The sequence below is a fragment of the Gossypium hirsutum genome, chromosome A11 (assembly GCF_007990345.1).
Source record: "Gossypium hirsutum isolate 1008001.06 chromosome A11, Gossypium_hirsutum_v2.1, whole genome shotgun sequence".
Lineage (NCBI taxonomy): Eukaryota > Viridiplantae > Streptophyta > Magnoliopsida > Malvales > Malvaceae > Gossypium > Gossypium hirsutum.
In genome coordinates, this window is record NC_053434.1 from 17,745,181 (window position 1) to 17,768,273 (window position 23,093).

Here is a 23,093-nt window from a genome sequence, read left to right on the forward strand (position 1 = left end):
AAAAAATGACTAAAATGATTTTTTTTTAATAAGTTAGAGGGACAAATAAGTTATTATGCTTAATTTTAATGGGAAACAATATTACAACTCTTTTTTTGAATATTAATCTTGTTATAAGTTATTATCATATCTACTATTTTTTATACAATGTTTAAAATTACCCATAATCCTCTCCAATACTTAAATAAGAGATGATGCGCTCAACGCACTCAAACCCGCATATTTCTGTATTGAAAACCATATTTCTGTATTGAAAACCATGTCAATATCAATCGGCACAATATTACATCTTTTTAAGTCATCATTTGATTAAAACATAAATATTCTAGAAATTAATTATTACAAGTTTGCATATAATATAAGAATAATTTTAAACAGAAACAATATAGCTTTACATTTTATATTTTCACAATATCACAGCATATATGAGACGATATTAAATTTAAAGAAAACATTAAACTATTTTATTTACAGCGTCACGCCACATAATAATAATAATAATAACAATAACAAAATTAACACTACTACTAATAATACATTACCTAAGAACAAAGTAATTAAATAACGAGGACTAAAATGTAAATAACTAAAGATAAAAAGGCTGAAAGAAAATTATACCTTTAACTTCACAAGAATTTGGGCATTTAAAATGGCTCCACCCATTGTTTTCAGAAAAAGAAAGTCAACCCATTTCAATTTCTAACTCTAATTTTTTTCTTTTTCCCTATTGAATATTTTTTTCTACTTTCTACTTTCTCTTTTTATTTCTTATTTTTTTTCAACACCTTTCCATTTTTATTCTAAAACGTAAAGCATTTAAAGTTTATTCCTTCAAGCCCTAGCCATGTTACCTCCGTTTTTGCCGTTTGCTACGCCAATAACCACAATTTTAGGGAGTATGGAATTTATTAAATAACCACAAACGGTAATGATTGTATTAAAATTTTAATTAAAAAAATAGATAAATTAAATTTTAAAATTTTAAAATATAGAGATTAAATTTTTAATTTTGAAGAAGTACATAAAATAATAGAAAATTTTAACTATTTTGTTATTATAATTTTACTTTAGGCATGATTGAATGGCGAAATGCCGAAAGATACGAATCTATGATTAAGAATTTCTTTCCCCTTCCAAAGAAAGCATGGAAAAGAATCGTCGGCGTGAGAAATGGCGGGTGTGTGTGTTTCTAACTCAAAGAGCACGTTTTTGGGACACTGTTAGTTTAAAATAATAAAACGTAAAACCATAGTAAAATTTAAAAAATAATAAACAAAGTAACACTTTTTGTAGTCCTAAGTAACTTTTAAAGCTAATATTCAGCTTAGCACTGTTCGTTTTCGCCCACAAATATACCATAGCACGATCCCATTGAATGGAAAATCAAGATGAAGAGGAGGATGTCAACTTCTGTAAGCTTCTCTCTCGCTCGCTTTTTTTTTTCTGCCTCATGTTTGTGCTATGAAAGGTTATTATCTTGTTTGTTGGGATTCTCAGTTTTGATTTTTTTTAAAAGAACATTATTTTTAGAGAAATCATGGAAAATTGTTCTGGGGTTTTGCTCATTGGCTTTGGAAACGATGTTGGGAGTATGGTTTTGTGGGTTTGGTTCTGTTTTCAGTTTTCTCTTTTAATGGAAGCGTTGAGTAGGGATTGTTAGCCTACTGTTTATTTTGTGATTGATCACAAGTTGCATATTATTAATCGAGTTAATTTTGTCCTAGCTCCTCAGTTTAAAGAAAGAAAAAAGGGTTTACTGATTTGGAAATGAAGGTGAACCTTACATGCTTTGGTTGGTTTAAGGGTAGGATTGGATCATGTGAATGACTGGAATAAGAGTACGCCAAGTAATTAACTTATTGTTGCTGTGTTCTTAAAGTTGATGCATAGGGGTTTGCCTGTTTTGGTTTGTAGTGATATCATATGGTCTAAAAATCCCTCGTTACACTGTCTGTAACATATTGTTACTCCGTGTAATTCATGTTAAGAGCACGGTTTACTCTAGAATTGCAGGGAGGAAGATGATTTTGCTTTCTGGAATTTCACTCATGTATTTTTCAGAAAAGCATTGTGCTTTATGAGTTTTAAGTTATACTATGCATTAGAGTTAGAACTGAATGATCCAGTCAGTCGAAAGTTTGATCTGATAAGTGGAAACACCGAACAGTCTGAAAGCCTGTTGAGGAATTTAACAACGCATCACACTAGCTACCTGCATTGACAAACTTTTCCATTCCCTTAGATTGTGGTTGGATTAATTGTTACCCTAGTGTTAGGTTAGGAGTTGGACTTCTTAGTGTTGGCATGTAAAAGTTGTGTTGCTTTTTTTAGCTGTACTTTGTAAGCCCGCGTTACTGTTAGGAAGGCAAATATATATATATATATCTCATTTCAGATTGCTGCTTTCAATCTGGATTGAAAGTTCTTTGGTACATTATCCTGTCTTATCCTTATTGTTTCCTTTTGCTCTCAGATATCTACAAAGACAGAACCTAAAAGGCAGAGATTATTTACTCACTGCTTCCTCCCCATGATTCTTTTGCTATCTGCTGCCTTCTTCATTGGAAGTGCATTTATAATCACAGACTATAAAGAGGTATTCACGTCAAAGCTGTTTGAGTAAAGTTGAAAACAATCTTAAACCTGAAATATAAAACTCGTGTTTATATAAATTTCTTTTTATAACAAAGTGGGAACTGGGGATTTCTTCTTTTTGTCTTTTGTGTTTATATGATTTTCTTTTTATAATTCGTGCATGGTAATGTACCTAGGATAGTTTTTAATCCAATTCATTAACATAAGGAATATAAAACTCCAAGACTCTACCATGCAAATGAACTGTATTATATTTCCCGAAATCAAGTAAATAATGTGTGATCTGGGGCCTTGTCTGTGCAGAAAATTCTAGGATGGGGGTCAGTTATGGTTTTGCAGTACTCAAGATCTAAGATGTGTGAGGTTTGTTTGGTATATGTTACATTATGTCTGTTCCACACTGCATGAAAACACACATATTCTCCTAACTATTCCTTTTCTGTCCTTTTTTCTGTGTTACTTGTGCTTAGACTCAGTGCAGGGCTTATGGAAGTGAAGCATTACCTAGAGGAATCATTTCTGAAACATCTGACTTGGAAATGCGGCCATTATGGGGTGCGCAGAATAAGAAGGTAAGCAATTTTGTTGCTAATATTCAACGGCATTTTTGATCCTTTGGAAGTTTTGCATTCCTGAATTACTGCTAAGTGGACTACCATTTTTCCTGTTGTTCAGTTTGTTGTCTAAATCATTATAGCTGCATAAAGTGCTGACCCTTTTTCGAGATTGTATTAACTGATGATCATATTATCTTCTGTGTTTCATATTTGACTATATAGTTTATTCTGGTCAGTGGCATTTAGATTTGCATTTTTTTCCTTTATAGTTGAGATAACGACATAACATTATGTACACTGCTCAGTTTTCATGACTATGTTGCCACAATTAAACTACTTTGTCTTACTAAACTCTGACCTCCATTTTGCTACTTCGATGTGCGGCTTCAACCTTCATCATTTCTTTTTGTCTGGAATCTCTCAGGCATTTTAATTTTACAAGAGGCGGCAGTTGCCAACTGCTATCACTACCAAGGGTAAAACCTTGAGAATATTGATCAGGCTTGGTTTTCTGGTCAACATGTGATAAACTCTTAGATTTGTAGTGCTATGTGGCTGACTTATGCTCTTTCACGGTTGGGGCTAAGCTATGTTTGTAATTAGTTATCCTTTTCAAATTTATATTAACCATTGTTAAATCATAAATGTGACTATAAGTGCAGTTCCTATAGTAGTAATTTGTATTTTTATAGTTTTGAGTTTTAACATGTTGAGTTGATTTTAATGGACATTTGGCATATTGCTATTTCATTAATTTGTTCTCATTTACTTTTGTTTAGAAGCCAAAGTTGTCAATGAACTTGTTAGCCATCGCAGTCGGAATAAAGCAAAAAGAAAATGTCAACAAGATGGTCAAGAAGGTGAAAGGACTAACTTTACTTTTATGTAATCATTTAGATTAATGTTAAATTCCATTCTTTTGCTTCATTTATGTTAATTTATTTTATTTCTTTCTTTTTTTGCTCCTTTTATTCTATGTCGCAGTTTCCAGAGAGTGATTTCGTTGTGATGCTTTTCCATTACGATGGCATTGTGGATCAGTGGAAGGACTTAGAGTGGAATGACCGTGCTATACACGTGTCTGCTGTCAATCAAACCAAGTGGTAACTGGTCATTAGCTATTTGATAATAATAAATAAAAAAAACCCTTTTATACATGTGTATTCAGTTCAAAGTAACTTGGTATTGCATGACCTACTCTCACTAATTAGGTGGTTTGCAAAGCGCTTCTTACATCCAGATATTGTTTCGGAGTATGCCTACATCTTCCTCTGGGATGAAGACCTTGGAGTTGACCACTTTAATGCTAAAAGGTTCATTGTGCAAGTCTTCCTTTCGCACATTTAACTTAGTAGTAATTCACAATCTTTTGCATGCTTGTTTAAAGCATAGTGCTTAGAGAACAACTGAATATAATTGTACGAAACTGAAGTAGGAACTCGAGCTGGTGATTTACTTCAGGGCCATTCAAAAATTGATTCTCTCCTCTTCATTACTTAAATGCAGATATCTTTCAATAATTAAAAATGAAGGGCTTGAAATATCTCAGCCAGCACTTAATCCCGAGAAGTCAGAGCTGCATCATCCAATTACAGCAAGGGACAAAAATTCTACAGTACACAGGTTTTCTCTCTTCCTAAAATCATGTTCAGGAATGATCAAAATGTTTGTCTCGTGATAAATTTTTAATACATTTATCATCAGTTGATTGAACATATAGAGCTTGGTGGATTTATCCTAGTAATAACTGTACATTTATTCTCAAGAATTTCCAGAAGCTCATCATCATTTTATCCCTTGATTTTAGTCAAAGTAAATTTATTTGCACCCATTTGTAACATGTCTATATTCGTCAGGAGGACGTACAAGGTGATTGGTAGGACAAAGTGTAACGAAAACAGCACTGGTCCTCCTTGCACAGGGTAATATGAATTTGCCCAACTTTTTCTGTTCGTAGTTCACAATACCATAAGTTGTTACATATACATATTTCCTTAGCTTATAGTTTCTTCTGAATTGTTTCTGGACATGTGATTTAATTATCTGTTCGTATGGAGTAACGAAAGAGAATATTGCGTATTACAGATTTGTAGAAATGATGGCGCCTGTTTTCTCCAGAGCATCTTGGCGCTGTTCATGGCATATGATTCAGGTATATTATCCAAACTAGAATGTAATACTAATAAAACATGTTGAAGGTTGATTTGGAATCCTATAAAAAATCATTACTATTTTACTCTTTAGTAGCTATGTTATTAATTATGTTATTCAAATTCTTCATTTTTCTTTAAGTATTAATGTATAATGCATAAATGGACAACGTCCAAGGACACTCCAAATAAATGGAAAAACTTTTAAAAAATTGAACATACCATGTCTAACACTCACATCTAAGTCCGAGTAACATAGGTTATTATTGTCAGTGGCTTAAATGAAAGATAGAGTAGGGATAGCCAGGATGTTTGTCTATTTTAATTTTCTAATAATAAGGTTGAAGATGGAGTATTTCTTGTTCGAAAGAATCAATGCAGCTTAAGATCCTACCACTAGTGATATCATTTTTCCCAACATAATCAACTTCTAAATTATTTAAATGTCCATCTAACTTGACCATATTGTTTCAATTAAAGCTCAGTCATTAATTTGTCCTTAATCTCATTCTTTGTTTCTTGGTTGTATCAGAGTGATCTGGTTTTAGGATGGGGATTGGACTTTCAGCTTGGTTACTGTGCACAGGCAAACTTCTATACCTAAAGAGAATTAAAAGCTCCTATCTCGTATTTTCAACATATTTCTTACTATGCTTTCTTTGACAGGGTGATCGGACCCAAAAAATTGGAATTGTCGATTCTGAGTACCTTATTCATGATGCGCTTCCCACGCTTGGAGGCTCAGCAGAAAACAAGGTAAGAACTTCTTAATTAATACCACCTTATAAAATGTCTCCCTCGATTCGATCAATCAATTAGAAGTGCTTAGAAAGCTTAAATTCTGTTTGGTTGTGCCTCAATTTAATCCGAAGATGATTCTAAAGCTTTCCAAAGCCTTCCTTCTTTATACATTTTTTAATTCAGTACGTATGGACAAGTCCCGGGGGGGGGGGAGGATCAAGGTTGAACCCTTGACCTTGATTGTGCATTATAGGGTTAAAAGAGAGACTATCAGCCATGAGTTTTCTGATCACTTGATCTCTGCATCTTTTACGGGTTGATGATAGCACTCTCTCTATGGCTAGTATATACCATTTTCAGCTATTCTGATCAAACTTAATTCAGTTCTCGTTCACAAGTCAAACCATTCACAACCTGAGCCTCGGGTTTTGCTTTTGTACTTGGCTTGAATTAAGTTTCATGACCTTAAAAAATTCTAGTGACAACGGTATACGTTCCCCAAGATTGACCATCCATTTCCTCATCTCTGCTAGTTATTTATTCTTTAATGATTTCTCCATTTGCAGGTATCATCACCTTCCAGTGAGTCTGGTGGAAGATCTGAGGTAAACCTTGAACTTAATCTTTTATGCAATGTTGAAGCTTATTTCGCTCAGCTAGTTATAGCCAGACCTCTTGGCAAATTCACCGTTGGATTGTGTATAAATTTCCGTTTTTACAGGTTAAAAAGCAATCCTACATTGAATTAGAGATCTTCAAAAACAGATGGAAGAGAGCCGTAAACCAAGATAATTGCTGGTCTGATCCGTATGAACAGTCGACAAAAAAACGGAAGTAATGCTCACATAAAGACATGGGTCAGAGGAAATATTTGGTTCTTGAAGGGCATGTAAAGGGTCACGAATACGGCATTTTCAAAACAAGGAATACAATAGGAAGAATTATACTTCAAAGCATCTGCGGAATATTTGTCTTGAACTATAGATACATGGAATTTTAGCAATTTTTCATACCCAGAAACTGTTAAAGCTTCTTATTGTAGCAAACCCTTTCAACTCCAGTTATTTTTTTAAAATACCAATTAGTCATACTGGATATAGGAAAAATGAATATTAACTACATACTATAAATCAAACTTCAGTTGCCTTATCCTTTTTCAATTCTGAATTTTTGGTGAGATCAGTTCCAGTTCCAATTCCAATCATAATTTCTGTCACAAGAATGTGAACACAGTTCATTTATGTCTTGCTTGCGATGCAAGCTTCAAAATGCATAAGCCACCAAAAAAAAAAAAAAAGAAGCTATAGTGAATGATATTAGAATTAATGTTTACTAGTAGTTTAACTTGCTCTAAAACAATTGGAACTTATCATGTTACGATCCTTCGGCTGATAAGTCCGGAAATGATACCTCCAAGTTCTTCCCCACTATCTTCCTGCACATGATGTCCTGCCTGCAGGAAGCAAACCAGCTAAGTTGGTTAAGATCCCATGGCCCAACCATTTATTATGGCAGAACTGCTGGTAAAGATGCATGATCCAACTCATAAACTGAATAGTTAAATATACAAGTATGATGGAGTGGAACAATCATTCGAGCTCTACTTTTATTTTAGTTTTAGAGGTGGAAATTAGGTGGGTTTCCCTAACAGCATCACAAATACTCCGCAGAGGCAAATTCTTAATTTATTTTGATTTCTGCAGGTGAGACCTCACAAACATACAGCTGCACCAAAGGTTGAAATGGAATTTTAGTTAAAAGATGACATTTAAATGCTTGACATATTGGTACCATTGGAAGCTCAATCAGTTTATGGTTTGAATTTTTGCAGAAATCTTCCACTTCATCGTAGTTCAACCAACGGTCTCTCCGGCCCCAACACACTGTAGTTCGAACTTTCCAATTTTTATCCATAAGAATTGCTTTCGTATCTTCCACATATGCCTGTCAAGTAAGAAACCAGAAGAATTTGGCCATTGCACCTTCAGCATTATGCTATATAAATGAATCAGGAAATACAGTATAAGCATAGTACTATGGTAGAGGATTTCCTCAAGAAAGAGGGAACATGGAAACTCAAAGTTTAATTCATGATATTTGATCTGATTAAAACAGAAGTACGACAAATATATATATAGTAAATGATAAATCCACCTTAAGTTCTTTTTTCATGGCCCTACTAATTGCATTCAGTGCAAACCCGGATGAACCAGACGTAAGATAAGGTCTTCTATAAACCATTGCATCATCCTCTTTCATTGCATATGGACCGCAGCTCGTTAGTGCCTTATCGCTGGCCCTCAAAGGATCCTATTCGGAAAAATAACAAACCATTAACAATTTAATGCTATTTATTATCTCTTGGAATCAATCTGTTAATCCCTATAAATGAACTGATGCAAGCACAAATTTTCAAATAAATTCCGTAGATATCATGCTTTACCTGAGAAAAAATTTCACCCAGCAAGAAGTTGCTGAATATGGATAATGTTGAAGGAAGGTTGGCATGTTTGGCTGTTAGCTGTAGTAATCAAGTTTATAAAGTATTTGTGCGGTATAAGCCAAATTGGTTATCTGGATATAATCATTAATTGAACGATAGTTAGCAGCATAGCAAAAAACAATAACTTAACAATAAAGCTTCAGGACTCATTCATACAGGAGGATTGAGGAGAATTAGATCATTAAGCTTTTCCTGATGCTTGCTGGCATATTTAACAACAACTGGTGAAAAGTAGCCCTGAATAAACACAAAAGATCAAAAATATGTTAAGCTATATGTCACACAGTAATTTACAAGTGTTAATTGCATGTCTTCTTGTCTACACATACTGAAAGATAACATACTTGGACAACAAGTGAAACTTTATTGGTGGCAACTTCATTAACAAAGGACTCCAATGCTGAGACATATTCTGCAGGGACAAAAGGAAAAATAAAATTGAGAGGGAGGCAGATAAGCTTTATTCTTAGTTTATTTCGATTTTATATTCTTAATTTAGTTCGTTGAAAGTAGATTCAATTGCCAGGAATGCAAAGCATAACCACTCAGTGTGTAATCAAATCCATATCTGGGTTGAGGCTTATCTGAAAATCCGAATCCTGTTGAACAAGAGAGGTATGATTTAGTATGCGCGCAGCATGAAGAAAGAAAACATTAACATTCGCTTAGATTCATTTAAAGTTTTTATTGATTGATATGTAGTCCGAAAATAAAAAGGAAACCAATCTTCAAAAGAAAATTCATAAAAAAACTATATCCAGGTCATCCATTTTGTAAGTCCAAACTTTCAAAATGCAGGTCTTTAATGAAAATTTCAAACTATTAAACAATGCAAAATCCATGCATTCTCAGATATCATAAAAAATGGTCCAATGCAGACAATCTTGCATATGACATATAATATTTGCAGATTAATGAAGTAAAATACATGCACCCAAAAATATGCTCATCTATATCAAGAAGAAACATCAGCCAAAAGAAAGAAAAAGAAGGGCACAAAAATTTAAACTAGCATGTTTGTGCCAGTATGCCTTTATGATTGCAAGCAAATTAGCAATGATTTTCATTCCAGATGCTATAGTTGCTATGTCTCTAAGCCAAACCAAACTCTTTTAGAAGCAATTTCTAGGCTAAAACTAAACAAATTCTCAAGAAAACCCTATTGTAATATTGAAAAGTCACAATATATGGATTGCCTCTTACCATAAATACATTCTTAAGCAGACCATTATACTTAAGAAAACCCTATTTCACAGTTCCTGACAAGTCTCAGAAGACCAAAAGCTAGAATGATATTAAGAACTTGGTTTTTCTCAATATATACAAGTCAAAATGAATCAATTATCTTACCTAGCCAATCAAAAGCTATAGCATGATAATTCTTGGAGAGAACAGGAAGGACTTTGCGGTAAGAGTATGCCTGCCAGCAAAACTAAGTCATCACATCTATAGATCAAGTACCATAATAGGAAAAGAAGAAAAGCTAGTTATGAAGAAGATCGTCGAATTCGTAATGACTTTGATAATTGTGTTGTGGCAAAAAGGACTAACCTGTGATGGGAAACCATGAATCAAAATAACTGTAGGATTATCAGCATTTCCACTTTCCACGCTAAACCATCTATTTCATAAAATCATAAATAGATAGAGAGCATGTTTTAATCCTGCAAATGATGAGACCTCAATTTCTTGCATGACATTGAAACCTAAAATCAATACTAAGAGAATAAAATATTGAACTCACTAAAAGGAAACCAATATTAAACTCATCCCATCGATTGGAAAATAACATTTAGATGTAACAATCGAAGATAATCCCAATAAAAAAAGAAAAAGGTAATTACCTGAAAACATCACCTGAAGCTTGAGAGCCAGTTCCCATGGTTAGTCCAAAAATTGGATCTTTAGCTTTCTCACCAGTGCCACCCACTGGATAAGCTTTAACCTAGCAAGAGAAATTGAAGTAAAATAAAGAAAACCAATGGAATAATTTAAGTCCTCTAGTAACTAAAATCCAGGCAATAGGCATGCATTACTCACAAATTTCCCTTGCTTAAACCATTCATCAGATGGGTTAGGTCCATCTGAATATTTTCCTGTCAACAACAAACACGTTTCAATTCAATCATTAAGTTGACGAATAATGCATTACGTTTTAAGGGGAAAATAGTTGAAATATGAAAGTACCTCCGCTAAACGAAAAGCCATCACCAGCTGAAACAGGAGCATCAATCAGATAATCCTGAAAAAACCCAACATCATATTTCACACAAATTAATGGTTTGAATCATCACTAATGTATGAAAGAGTTGGGGGGGGGAAGAGAGGTTTACATCTTGTGGGTCATTGGCGTCTGATGTGCTGCGGCTAAGTCTGAGAGTGAGAGGTTTTCGTTGAGCCTTGGACTTGAAAGACCCACCATTGACAAGTGACAGAGAAGAAGTGGGAGAACAAAGAGAACTTTGAAACTGATGAGAGAAGAGAGTAGGAGGCTTGCCTTGGATTGCCATTACGTTTGGAGGAAGACAGAGTTGTGACAAATAGACGGTTAACCGTTGGTATTTTTTTCTAATAAAAAAAACGTGGCTTTCTCACTACTCATTATGATTCATGCGAGGATAGGGATTCTCTGGTTCTTATTACATGTGTATTGTCACATCTATATCTAATATTTTGACCCTCAATAACCAAATTAAAAGAAAACTTTATAACAAAATTGAAAAAAAAAAGTTAGAGAAATTATTTTATAATTTTTTAATTTAATTAAAAAAAGTAAGTAAAATTGAATCACCTGTAATTTAGTTTATTCTATATTTTATAGTATAAAAATTTGGATTGAATGTCGAAGATGCCATTTCACAAAAAAATGTAAAAAAATTCATGTTAAACCATTATATATTAAGCAATGAGCATCCTTAGCACCATATAATGAAACTGTTAAACTCTTATTAAGGGCACAACAACAAGATAAAATGTGTTATCGAATTTTGTAGTTCTTATTATCCGTGTTCCTCAAATGAATTTCTTAATTATTGAGAAAGTTATCTAAAAAATAGTATATAAGATGTACCCAGTAAAACTTACAAATAAACTAGATATAGGGATGGTGATTAAAGTTGTTGTTTCCATTATTATATAATTTTAAGATCACAATAGGTTTATGATAAGATTGTTTATTTACAGCGGAATAATATATAAAATCAGATTAAACTGAATGCAAAATAAGATTTATGGTTCTTTAATAAATGTCACAATGACTTCATTTGCAATATTCTTATCTATTATTTTGAAGATTTATAATTCTTCCGTTTTACTAGATGAAATTTTAATAAATTAGATTCATAATAATCATGAAACCTCGTTTTTCAATATAAAAATTAAAATTAAATTGCACAACTATTTCTTTTCTTTTAATTATTAATTATTAATTATTATTTCCCTTTCATTACTTTTCTTTTTTTATTTTTCACTCTTCTCTTTCAAGACTCTCTTGTCGTGGCGAACATGAACGCCATCTTCGGTCACAAACAGTCACTGAAAACTGATGTTAAATGAACACTTGAACACAAGTTATTTACTTTTTACTACTCCACTTATGGGTGGGTTAAAAAAGAGTCAAAAGTTATATAAAAAAAATTCAAGATTTTGAGTTGGGCCTGGGTAGCTAAATACAAGCTGGGCTCTCAACTCAAGCTTCATCTACTTGCACTTCTAGACTTTCTGGTCTCTGGGCCTTTGCCTCTGTTCAAGAAACGACAAGCCGTTTTAAGCTTTGGTACACTGAACTGAACTGCTGAAAAACGTCTCATAAGGACAGGTTTATCTGCTTCCCGGAGGCATATATCTCCGACCAGAACTGAACTGAAAAACCTTTATAAAAAACACACACACACACTAAACGAAGCCGAAATGGCACTGCATATTGTGAAGCTTCCCTTTATCTCGCGCTGCTGCGATAGCAGTAACTCTACTCTGTTTTTCTTATCGAAATCCTACTCTCCTCTTCATGGTACCCACTTTTCCTCTCTGTAGATTCATTCACTCTATATGTATTTGCATTGCTCTGCGTGCGTAATTGCTTATAGCGGACGTTTATATGCTTGTTTTCCGATGTGGGCTCTTTTCCCTGTTCTCTTTTAGTCATTTTCACATACACTTCTGATTGTAGATAGGATTGGAGAAACAAGGGTTTTCCTTTAATTTATCATTTGTGGGGTGCTTTTTTTTTTATATGGTTCATTTTGTCTTTTACCTTTTTGGGTACTAATGGAAGGGATTTTATTCTGGGTTTTGACCATATGGGTTGCTGTGCTCTAATAATTTGATTGTTTGGGATTCTGTTTACAGGGAGATTGCTCAAATCTCATTTACATAGAAGCTTTGCTGTTTCCAAGTCAGAAAAACTTCAAATACCAAAAAAGTAAGCCTATCTGAAGTATACTACCTATTCAAAGATGGTTTTTTGTTTCATGCCGATACATACTGTAACAGCCATAACAGCGACACCGGTAATGCCATTGGAAATGGAAGAATATGCCAATTGCCAAGTTACCCTATCTTAGTTCAAGCCTCACATTGGTCCCAGCAATCTGTGTCTTTTCGATTTTATATCTTATTGTTCTTAATGACATTTCAGGAAAAAAAGGTTGGATGAGTTATGTCTTGAAAGGTTTCAGCAGTACAGTCGAACATTCATACAGTCATGGATTTTGCAAGGTAAATGAGCATCTTCAATTGCATGTGTCCCTTTATTCTGATGCACTTTGAGTTATTGTTATCCCAGTTCTTGGATATATATTTATAAGAAGAATCAGTTTGTAGAAATAATGAAGAACTACCTTTTCATCTTTCTGTTACATCTATGGTGCAGGCAAAGTTTGTGTAAATGGAAAAGTGGTTAACAAAGCTGGAACAACTGTCTCTGACAAAGCTGTTGTAGAAATCATTGCTGAAATTCCAAAATACGTATGTAGGTGATTATTCTCTGAAACATCCATCCTGCATTATCCTTGGATTTTATTGTTGAGATGTTCAAGGTTAATTTCATTGTTACATTTGGTGATCCAGAGCAGGATATAAGTTAGAAGCTGCTATAGAACAGCTCAGTGTTGATGTAGCTGGCAAAATAGCGCTTGATTCTGGGTTGTCCACGGGAGGATTCACCGATTGCCTGCTTCAGTATGGTGCATCTTATGTTTATGGGGTTGATGTAGGTTATGGACAGGTACTAATTGAAAAATTTGTAATAATATGTATCATGTTCATATGAAGTACTTTCATAAGTTTTCAAGTGCATGCATGAGAAAATATGTGTATTAGTGTATTGCATCATCGGGTCAAATTTACATATCAAATTCCACTATCATGATATGTTCTAAAATTGTAGAGCAATTTTTCTTAAATTAATTCTCTCAAGAAGCTCATTTAGTAAGGGAAAAGATATTAAAAGCAAGTGGTATATTTTTGTTTTTTCCCCTTAATTCGGGCATTTCTAGCGAGTTATGCTTATGTAACACAAGATTTAGCCTATAACCTATATGATTTTTAGAATGTAATGTCAAAAAATTGGTTGGATTAGTTTAATTACCTTTGGAGATACTGTTTTCGGAATGAACTTGTATTGATTTGCTCGCTCGATATAGATTAATATTTTAATTGAAAAGTGACTGGGTTTCTGTGAGTTTCTTTCGAATACTTATAAGTTATTAACGGTACTTTATTTGTTGACCTTCAATTTTTTAATAACGAAGCTTTATTTATACAATTTTGTATTTTAATGATTCTTGACTGCATTTGGATTTCAACTTTGAATAGGTAGCAGACAAGATTCGTCGAGATGAACGTGTTTGTGTGATAGAACGGACAAATTTAAGATATCTTTCCGGTCTCCCTAAAAAAGTTGATCTGGTGACACTGGACCTTTCATTTATATCTATTCTCTTGGTAAGCTTTCAAACATTTCCAAACTGCTTTCATAACATACTTGCATTACCTTCTTTTTTTTTTTTTACCTTAGTTTCTTCTCCAATTCCATTATGCTTCTTCTCTCCTCGTAATTTCTTAGATTTATCTAAAAGCTTATTTGACTTAGCAATGATCTGCTGTGACGTGTGTATTTACTGTGTATTTACTGTAAGAAAGTAGACAAGGCGGACTTACTGTTCACTTTAACCAAGTAGTACTTTTTTTAGTCATGGCATGCTAACAATCTTAAACAGGTCATGCCTGCTGTAGTAAATGCAATGAAGGAGGAGGCAACTTTAGTTACCCTGGTTAAACCTCAGTTCGAAGCTCGTAGATCACAAGTAAGGAATATATATATGCATGCCTTCAGATTGTATGTTTTCCATTTTTCAGTGAATCTGATGTACCATAGTTATAACATGTGAGGGTCTTCAGCCTACTTAGCTTGGGATTTTACAAGTAATCCAACTTTAATGCCTTTGCAGGTAGGAAGTGGTGGGATAGTGAGAGATCCCAAAGTTCATCAGGAGGTTCTATTTTTTTTGTCAAAGCCAGTGTTATTGATCTGAAAAAAGAATAACATCAATATGATTTAAGATTTATTATGTTTCTTTGTTCAGGTTCTTGAAAAGATCATTAAGGGTGTAGAGAACTTTGGATTTCAAAGCAAAGGTTGGATTGAATCTCCTCTAAAGGGTGCTGAAGGTAATACTGAGTTTCTTGTTTGCTTCAGTCGGATTTCCGAGAAAAGTTCTGAATAGTTTTATCATAGGAGGATAAATTGATATGTGAATTTGCAAACACACTCGTGATATTGTAAAGTCATGGAAGATTTTATGTGGACAGTTTCATTACCACATGCAACATTGTATTCGAAAAGAAGAAACAAATATATAAAATTTTAGACAATAACTTAGAACTAGGCTTAGTTGGTTTATATAATCACTTATACAGTAAATCTGAAATTCAAATCTAGTATTTATAATCCTTTTCCTTATTCCTAAGTGACTAAAGCCTCTTTTGAGATTGGATTTCTGTCATTTTAATGCCTAACCCTAGCAGAGTAAAATGCTCATGTTCTTTTTCCTCTAGCATTACATTTAGCACTGATATCTCTATCAATCTATATATATAAAAACTATTCTACTCAAGAAATATTGTTAAATGTACGGATGTGTACCTGCTACTGTACCTGTTGAGGCTGTATTTCACCAGCAATCTGCGTATGAAATTTCTTTTCGAATTCAGCAACATAATCCTCCATGTATGCCTGATAAGTTTCCATCCCAGCAACCTTCCTAGCAAGTTCCAACCCAGCATTCATCCACTTCTTTGCCACATTGATCTCTCCCATTCTTACAGGTATGGCTGCCCGATTCCACGCAGTCATTGCAAGCCATTTACCCTCTTCGGTTGGATATTCCCCTTCCTTCAACCCAACCATTATTCGGTATGCTTGCTTGTACATACTGAGCACTGCATCGTCATCTGTGTTACCCTTGTGAATACTAGCTATGGCAATCAATCTTCGGACAATGAGAGCCACATCCTGGTAGTTCGGAGAGGGGGAAGAAAGGAAACCTGAGAGGCACTCGCTGAGGGCAAAGGTTGCTACTTCAGCATTGAACCTTGGACCTTGCGAGGCATTCAGGCCAATTTGGAGAAGATATTGAGGACTGCAAGTCTTTGTGCCAGCAAAGTTCTTCACAATATGATGTTGGGACTCTAAATTATTCAGTCTTCCATGCATATCATAGGCATTGAGCACGTATATGAAATGGATATCACCTTCAATGTTCCCCACTGATAGTGACGTAAGTATCTGCATGCATGCATCCCATTGAAGAATTATATGGAAAAATAGCTTCAAGAGAAGAAATATTAGAAATACGGCTGCTGCTTCTCAAGCATTTGCAACGTGAAAAAACATTTTCAGTTTCTTATAGAAAAGCAACATAAGGAATAAGCAAACAGTTACTGACACATACCTTCCCTGCTCTTTCTAGCAGCTCAACAGCATGCTTTACTTCAGCATCTGGCAATGGAGTCGTATTTTGGTTCTCTGAAGCGATCATAGCAGAGACAGTCATGATCAATGATTTGCAAATGGTGACATTGTTTTCTTCCATTTGTCCAACACCCATAAGACTATAAAATCCAGAAACCAATCTAAGGAATTCAGCACATAACTCGTAGTTCTTTTCCTTCCCACACTTTGCTCCAAAATTCCATGAAGTTACAGCAAACCAGTTCTGTTCTCGTCTTCCAACCTCACCTTTCCCAAAAAAGCTCTCAGCTCCAAGTTCAGAAGCTCTCTTGTGTGCTTGTTTCAAGAATTTGAGGACTTCAGCCTCTTTATCAAGGTCTTGGGAGAGAATTGTGACCAATGTCCGTAGCACTACAACTTCTGTTGTTGGCATCGGTTTCCCAGAGTTGTAAAAATTTAAGAAGTTTGAAAGAGCAGCAACAGCAACAGGAAGAGCACGGGAAGCAACAGCCTCATGAGCTGCAAGAGACAGGAAATCTGGAGTGAAATCTGGGCAGCTGATCATTTTTTGTATCTGATTGGTAGCGCCACAATGATCATTCTTTTGCAAACAGATTTTGAACTGCATAAATCAGGAGAGATGTAAAATATTTGATTATATGACTATCTGCTAATCGAGTAGTCTATAGTTGTGATAAAGCTAGTGAATCCACCAGTGTCAAACTGTGTATTAAGAGTTCCATACATTGAGCCGAAGAGTACCTTAAGGAAAGCACATATGATGTTTGGATCAAGCTGCAGAGATTGAAAAGATTGAGACAAATCAACATACTGCCTGTACCTTCATCTTATTAGATATACTAAAATTAATGGATCTCAATACCTTTTCTGCTTCATTGATATATTCTTGAGCTCGATCAAGTTGAGTGAGACCAAGGTAACAGAGACACAAAACTCGATAGCCCTTGGCTCGAATAACTCTATTCTCTAAATCATGCGGTATATAAAGCATAGATTTCTCAAACATCTCAGCACTCGTTTCATAATCTTTCAATCGAAAATTACCTGAACCACTGCAAAGGCAAAAATAAACTTTTAGACAAGCGCATCTACTAACTTATATGTTGCGTATAAAAAAGAAGAAAAAAAGACATTTCTTGCAGGGCAATAGACATATTGAGAAAGCACAAAGGTATAGGATCCTCTTATCATTCAATTGTTGCCCTATGGCCATAATTATTATCTCTAAAACAACTGCATTACTCATTGTGTAATTGTAGGAAAAATATGTTATCAGTAAGGTAATTAATCATTGATATATTCCTCTCTAATCAAAAGCAATGCAACTCCATAGTTCTCGTAATATATTCAGGATAGCCAAAAATCTTCAATTTGAATCTTTTAGACATGCATTCTTAATTTATTCAATAGAAAATGGTAGGAAATGATCTACCAAACTAACCAATTCCAAAGAACAGCATGCATGGCCGTCCTCTCTTTCGCCACAGCCTCACTAGCAAACAAGGCAACCAGTCTCTCATCCGACGCCAGCTCCGCCACCACCTTCCCTCTAGTCCTCAACCCCTCAATTCCATTACCGTCCCCTACCACCCTATGAATTACCCTCAGAGCAGCGCGTGCACTAACATGGCAACGCTCCAACAACCCCAAAAATACACCTTTCGTAGTTTCCACCCCTGCATTTCCCACGGCGTGAAAATAAGTTTCTACTGCAGAGACCCAAACACCCTCCGGAATCCCTTTATTTACAACCATACCCTTCAACTCCTTCTCCGCCTCACTATACCTCCCTAACCCAAGCCACGCCTTCATTGCCAAAACTGGCAACGAAGCGTGGTGGTCCCCTTTCTCACCACCGTTTTCTCTTAAAACTTTAACGCACTTGATCACACTTTCGAACTCTCCGTTTTGTAGATGGACGGCTGAGATGAAACGCATCGTTTTGGATTTTAATTCCTTGATCTCCACCGTTTCTTCCCTTGTTCGTGAGATAGACAATCCTTTCTCGCATAAATTCAACGCTTCATTTAGAAGCTTCAACACATCGTTGAAGCTACCGTTGTTTTCATTTCTTGATAAAACAGCTTTTGCAAAAGCTAGGAACTGGTTCGCCAGAGCTATGAAATGAGCTGATGAACCGAAAAGGAGAGTTTTCGACCGATTCAGTAGTGTTAACGCAAGATTTTTATCTGAAATCTCCCATGCGGTGCGCGATCTCGCGAGGTTCAGATCTAAAAGAAGCTTCCTCTCTTCCGCGTCTAATATTTTACTTACATCGAGCTTGGAGAGAAGATCCGTGGCTCTCTCAAAACACGTAGAAGCTAGGTCAAAGATTTTATGATCGTGCCATGCGAGGCCGGTCTTGTAATAGAACGATGCGGATTTTATAGCCGGAGAATGGACTCCGACGACGTCAACAGCGAGGGATAGCATATCGGCAGCCACATGGCGAAGCTTAGTGACATTTTGAGAAGAGCGATTGGAAGATGGAGAGCGGATGGCGGCTGCATTAGAGAAGTCGACGCAGGCGTTCCAGAGACGATAACTGAGTTTCCAGAGGTGGAGTTTGAGAGAGTTGTTGGCGGCGGGGAAGGGAGCGAGTTGAGTCAGGTTTGTCAAAAGTTGGCGCAGTTCAGAAGGGAGCGAGTCGGGTAGCGGGGTCCCGGGTGGATGGCTCTCTGTTTGTTTGATTTTGGATTGAATTTGTGAGGAGTTGATTGTTGATTTTGGAAGGGGATTGCGAGTCGGGTGCGGCGGCAGCTTGAAAGTGCTCCGGCGTTGAGATTTCTGCTATTCTCATTTTTTCCTCTTTCTGGCGCGAAATTTTGAAAAGGGAAGCGAACAAGTTTTGAAAGGGACGAATTTTCTGGAGTCAATATATATTAATATTATATTTCAAGTTTAACTTTAGTTATACAATTTGCAGTTTTTCTTCGCTGACGCTGAAATTAAATACAGGATGAATCTAAAAGTTTCAAATTCGAGCTCTTAAGTAATTATACAATTCGCAATAAAACATTTAAGTCACCAAATTTTGTAATGGAAAATTATAACTTTTTTTAACTGTCTGCTACACCGTATTAAAATATCAAAATATCTTTTCCTACACCAGATTAAAATTAATCTCGTTTTTACAAAAATAATATACAAATTCATTACATCAACAAGTTTATATTAAAGTGATCTAAAACCATGACAATTAACAATTAACAATTTTTTTATCCAAACCAGTAAAACTTCAAATTGCTCAAGCAAAGAGTTTCCTGTTGCAGTATATTTAATCATGTGATCCGTAACTTCATTCTAAAATTTCAGAATATAGCGGACTCGTACTTTCTCTTTCTTACGCAACAATTGATATAGTAACCATAATTCCACTAAACTACTATTGGTACCTCCACCAACTAAAATCAATTCTACTAACAGTGTATTATCACATTTAACTTCAACTTTTCTGCAAAAACCTTTTTCTCAGTTTATGAAAAGACCTTTAAACATCACTCATTACAACTTTAAAAACTGATTTCTTATCGAAACCCATCGCATACTCACATAACCAATTCGAATCCCTTAAAACTCTTCCAATGAAAGCATGTTGACCACAAAGTGACACCACTCCATTAGAATTAAGCTTTATCCAACCCACAAAATTAATTGTCTTTTTCTTTTAAAATTACTTAAATACATCCATACACAACAATGGGAAGGTTAACGCTAACAATTAAGTTTGTAATGTTACATTTGAGAATAAAATTATTTTACTTGAATTTTTAACATTTTAGTCATTGTGTAATTTTATATTCTCTAATAGTACCAAAATATAATATGTAATCTTAGTTATGACTCATTTAATAGGTTATCTTAAATTACGGATGTAACCTTAAAATTTTAGACAAATTTATTTATTTTCTATTATTTTAATTAATTTAATTTTTTCCCTCAAATAAAATTTAAGATTATTTAAAAGCAAAAATATCTATTTTTTCTTATCAATCAAACAATAAATGACATACTTTAAAATTATAATTATTACATTTACTTTAATAATTTATTTACTAAGGTTATAATTATAATTATGATTGATGATACAATCACTTTTAATGAAATACTATAATTGTGCTTTATAAATTTATTTCAGCATCATATATTTACTTCCTAATATATAAATTATAATAAAAATAAAAATTATAATAATTTATCATCATTTTAACAAACTATATCTGTTAAAAAATAAATTCTATAACAATTACAATTTAATAAAATATGTTTCAAAGTAATCTTATGTTTCCTCAGTAAATCTTACATTCAAAATAACCAAACAAAATAATATCACTTTAATATTCCGTAATTTTACAAGATATAATTTTAGGATCACAATTACCTTCTTTCCATGTTTGGAAATAAGTGAAGATGGGAGCCTGGCACTGGTAGTCGTTTCCGAAGTAGTTCCCATGACCGAGAGAGAAGTTTTAGGTGGCTGAACCAAGAAGAGCGGGGACGTGATTGTTGGCAAGTCCGATATACATATTACGGCCACCTATCAATGACTCTAGGATCGAATGTTTTGTCAACAGTTATGTTAGTGACTCGTGGATCATATCCTGCACCATTGGCGCGGGGTCTCTTAGGTTGAGGAGCCTCAATTGCTCTCTTCTTCTCTGCCCTGGCTTTCTCCAACAGGGAACTCGCTTCTGAAGAGGACCAATAGGATATAACAGAATCACTGTATAAATTCATTACAAGAATGATAATAATGCAAATTTGTATAAATTACAAGTAAAATTAATAGTTTCTAGTAATTTATCTAATAGCCGCTACAGTGATTTTACAAGCTTCAAATTCACAGAAAGACACGATTAGACTCTAAAAACTACATCAACAAAAATCAGTAAACCCTAGAAAGATGAAAAGAATCGGTCAGAACAATGAAATTTTCAATTTCACTGTTGACCCTCCCCAAAAACAAATTTGGAGGAATTTTTCTTTCAGCAAAAAGAAAAAGTAAGAACAAAAGAAAGCCTCAGTCCAAGAAAAAAGAGTGAAAATGAAAGCAAAAGAAAGGTACAGAAATGAAGAGAGAAAAATGACTGATTAAATTCAAGGGACACTGGGTGACAAGGTGACTTAATTCGATAGATATTCGAATTCTTGTTATCTGGAGCACTCTCATTTTTGCTATTGGACGTTAAGGAAAGAAAAATACCGTATCTTCGTTGTAAAGTGAACTCCAAGTGATGTGGTCTTAGTGATATTCAGGAGTGCTCTTAAAGTTGTGCCACGTCTGATCTAGACAAAGACTTGAAGCATGTTTAGAGGATATAACAGAGATAAGGTTTATTTTTAATCTCTTCTTTGTTACACTTTTTTTTTTCGATTCATCCAACTTAACGATTTTTTTTTATTTTTAGAATTGGATTAGTTATACTAAGAATTGATCCAAAGATTTAGAATAAGAGATTAGATCGATTAATTTGTGAATCGATATAAACTGATTGAATCAGGTTAAAAATTTAATTAATTTTTTTTAAAATTTTAATATTTTTATGATATTTTTTAAATATTTATTCAATTGAACTGATTAAATTGATCGAATTAAAAATTTATCATAGGATAGATCTAATTTAAAAACTTTGAAAAAAGAAGTTTACTTTTCATTCATTTATTAGAGTATGATTAACTTATAATAAATGGTTAGTGATTTTTTTTTGGCATAATGGTTTTTTGGTCCTTTAATTTTATAAAAAAATTAATTTTAACTCTCAATTTAATTTTTTTCTCTTTTAACCCTTAAATTTAAACTTTTTATCAAATCACCTTAAAATGGAAAGAAAAAATAATATTTGTTAACTTTGCTAACATAACATACACGTAGATTGTCACGTAGATAACATGCCAACATTCAATTAATTTTTAAAAAATATAAAAAAGTATTTTTTATGATTGATATAATTTTTTTAATAAATTAAATGGTTTTTAAATTTTAACATGGCGTTTATAATTTTTTTGAAATTTTAAAAATTTAATTAAACACTAATGTGTCAACCACGTGATAATTCACGTGGCAATCCACGTGTATACAAAGTTTAAAAACATTAACTTTTTCATTAATTTTGGGTGATTTTACAAAGTAAAAAATTAAATTATAGACTAAAATGACTTTTTTTTATAAAAATTAAAGAATCAAATAAGTGGTTATACCATTTTTTCCTCACGCGGTTCAGTTTGTTTTTGTCACTAGCATGAAATGTAACCATCAATAATTTAGTAATAGACTCTTTCACAAGTAGATCTGACTTGAATTAAAATTAATTATAAAATTATTTAATACTTTATTATTCTTAAAATAATTGAATTTAATTAACATCTAAATATTAGATTTCGAAGGATCAAACCATATTCCAATTTCATCATTAAAATCTCTACTTATGTGAGTTCTTCCCTACGCCAATTTTGTCCAATAGTAAAAACTTTAATATTTTTAAATAGAATCTCGAATTTAAATTTTATAAATAAATAAAATTAAATTAAAAAAAGTTATCTCTCATTTAAAAATCTTCCTAACTAAAATATAAAAA

General features: G+C 33.8%; 4 protein-coding genes across 4 annotated transcripts; 2 read left to right on the forward strand and 2 right to left on the reverse strand.

The window, feature by feature from the left end:
• The first annotated feature begins 1,099 nt into the window (after positions 1-1,099).
• LOC107924748 (uncharacterized) lies at positions 1,100-7,192 on the forward strand. Its single transcript, XM_016855330.2, has 14 exons — positions 1,100-1,412; positions 2,474-2,596; positions 2,899-2,958; positions 3,066-3,167; positions 3,932-4,012; positions 4,137-4,255; positions 4,364-4,465; positions 4,659-4,775; positions 5,009-5,074; positions 5,238-5,304; positions 5,835-5,888; positions 5,969-6,058; positions 6,610-6,648; positions 6,765-7,192. The coding sequence occupies exons 1-14, from the start codon at positions 1,389-1,391 to the stop codon at positions 6,879-6,881; spliced, it is 1,161 nt and encodes a 386-aa protein (XP_016710819.1). The 5' UTR covers positions 1,100-1,388; the 3' UTR covers positions 6,882-7,192.
• Positions 7,193-7,333: 141 nt separating this feature from the next.
• On the reverse strand, positions 7,334-11,155 carry LOC107924747 (cis-3-alkyl-4-alkyloxetan-2-one decarboxylase). Its single transcript, XM_016855329.2, has 13 exons — positions 10,880-11,155; positions 10,734-10,788; positions 10,587-10,642; positions 10,391-10,491; positions 10,098-10,167; positions 9,897-9,966; positions 9,089-9,145; positions 8,891-8,958; positions 8,703-8,783; positions 8,487-8,564; positions 8,198-8,353; positions 7,835-7,987; positions 7,334-7,496 (listed from the first exon to the last, which is right to left on the reverse strand). Exons 1-13 carry the CDS (start codon positions 11,054-11,056, stop codon positions 7,413-7,415), a joined length of 1,206 nt encoding a protein of 401 aa, XP_016710818.2. The 5' UTR covers positions 11,057-11,155; the 3' UTR covers positions 7,334-7,412.
• Positions 11,156-12,275: 1,120 nt separating this feature from the next.
• On the forward strand, positions 12,276-15,507 carry LOC107922968 (16S/23S rRNA (cytidine-2'-O)-methyltransferase TlyA). Its single transcript, XM_016853168.2, has 9 exons — positions 12,276-12,555; positions 12,894-12,966; positions 13,183-13,262; positions 13,417-13,519; positions 13,614-13,770; positions 14,361-14,489; positions 14,765-14,851; positions 14,996-15,040; positions 15,131-15,507. Exons 1-9 carry the CDS (start codon positions 12,456-12,458, stop codon positions 15,269-15,271), a joined length of 915 nt encoding a protein of 304 aa, XP_016708657.1. The 5' UTR covers positions 12,276-12,455; the 3' UTR covers positions 15,272-15,507.
• Positions 15,508-15,621: 114 nt separating this feature from the next.
• On the reverse strand, positions 15,622-19,803 carry LOC107922967 (TPR repeat-containing protein ZIP4). The gene is made up of 6 exons (XM_016853167.2): positions 19,747-19,803; positions 17,960-19,278; positions 17,381-17,570; positions 17,260-17,292; positions 16,499-17,119; positions 15,622-16,332 (listed from the first exon to the last, which is right to left on the reverse strand). The coding sequence occupies exons 1-6, from the start codon at positions 19,801-19,803 to the stop codon at positions 15,694-15,696; spliced, it is 2,859 nt and encodes a 952-aa protein (XP_016708656.2). The 3' UTR covers positions 15,622-15,693.
• Between the last annotated feature and the right edge of the window lie 3,290 nt (positions 19,804-23,093).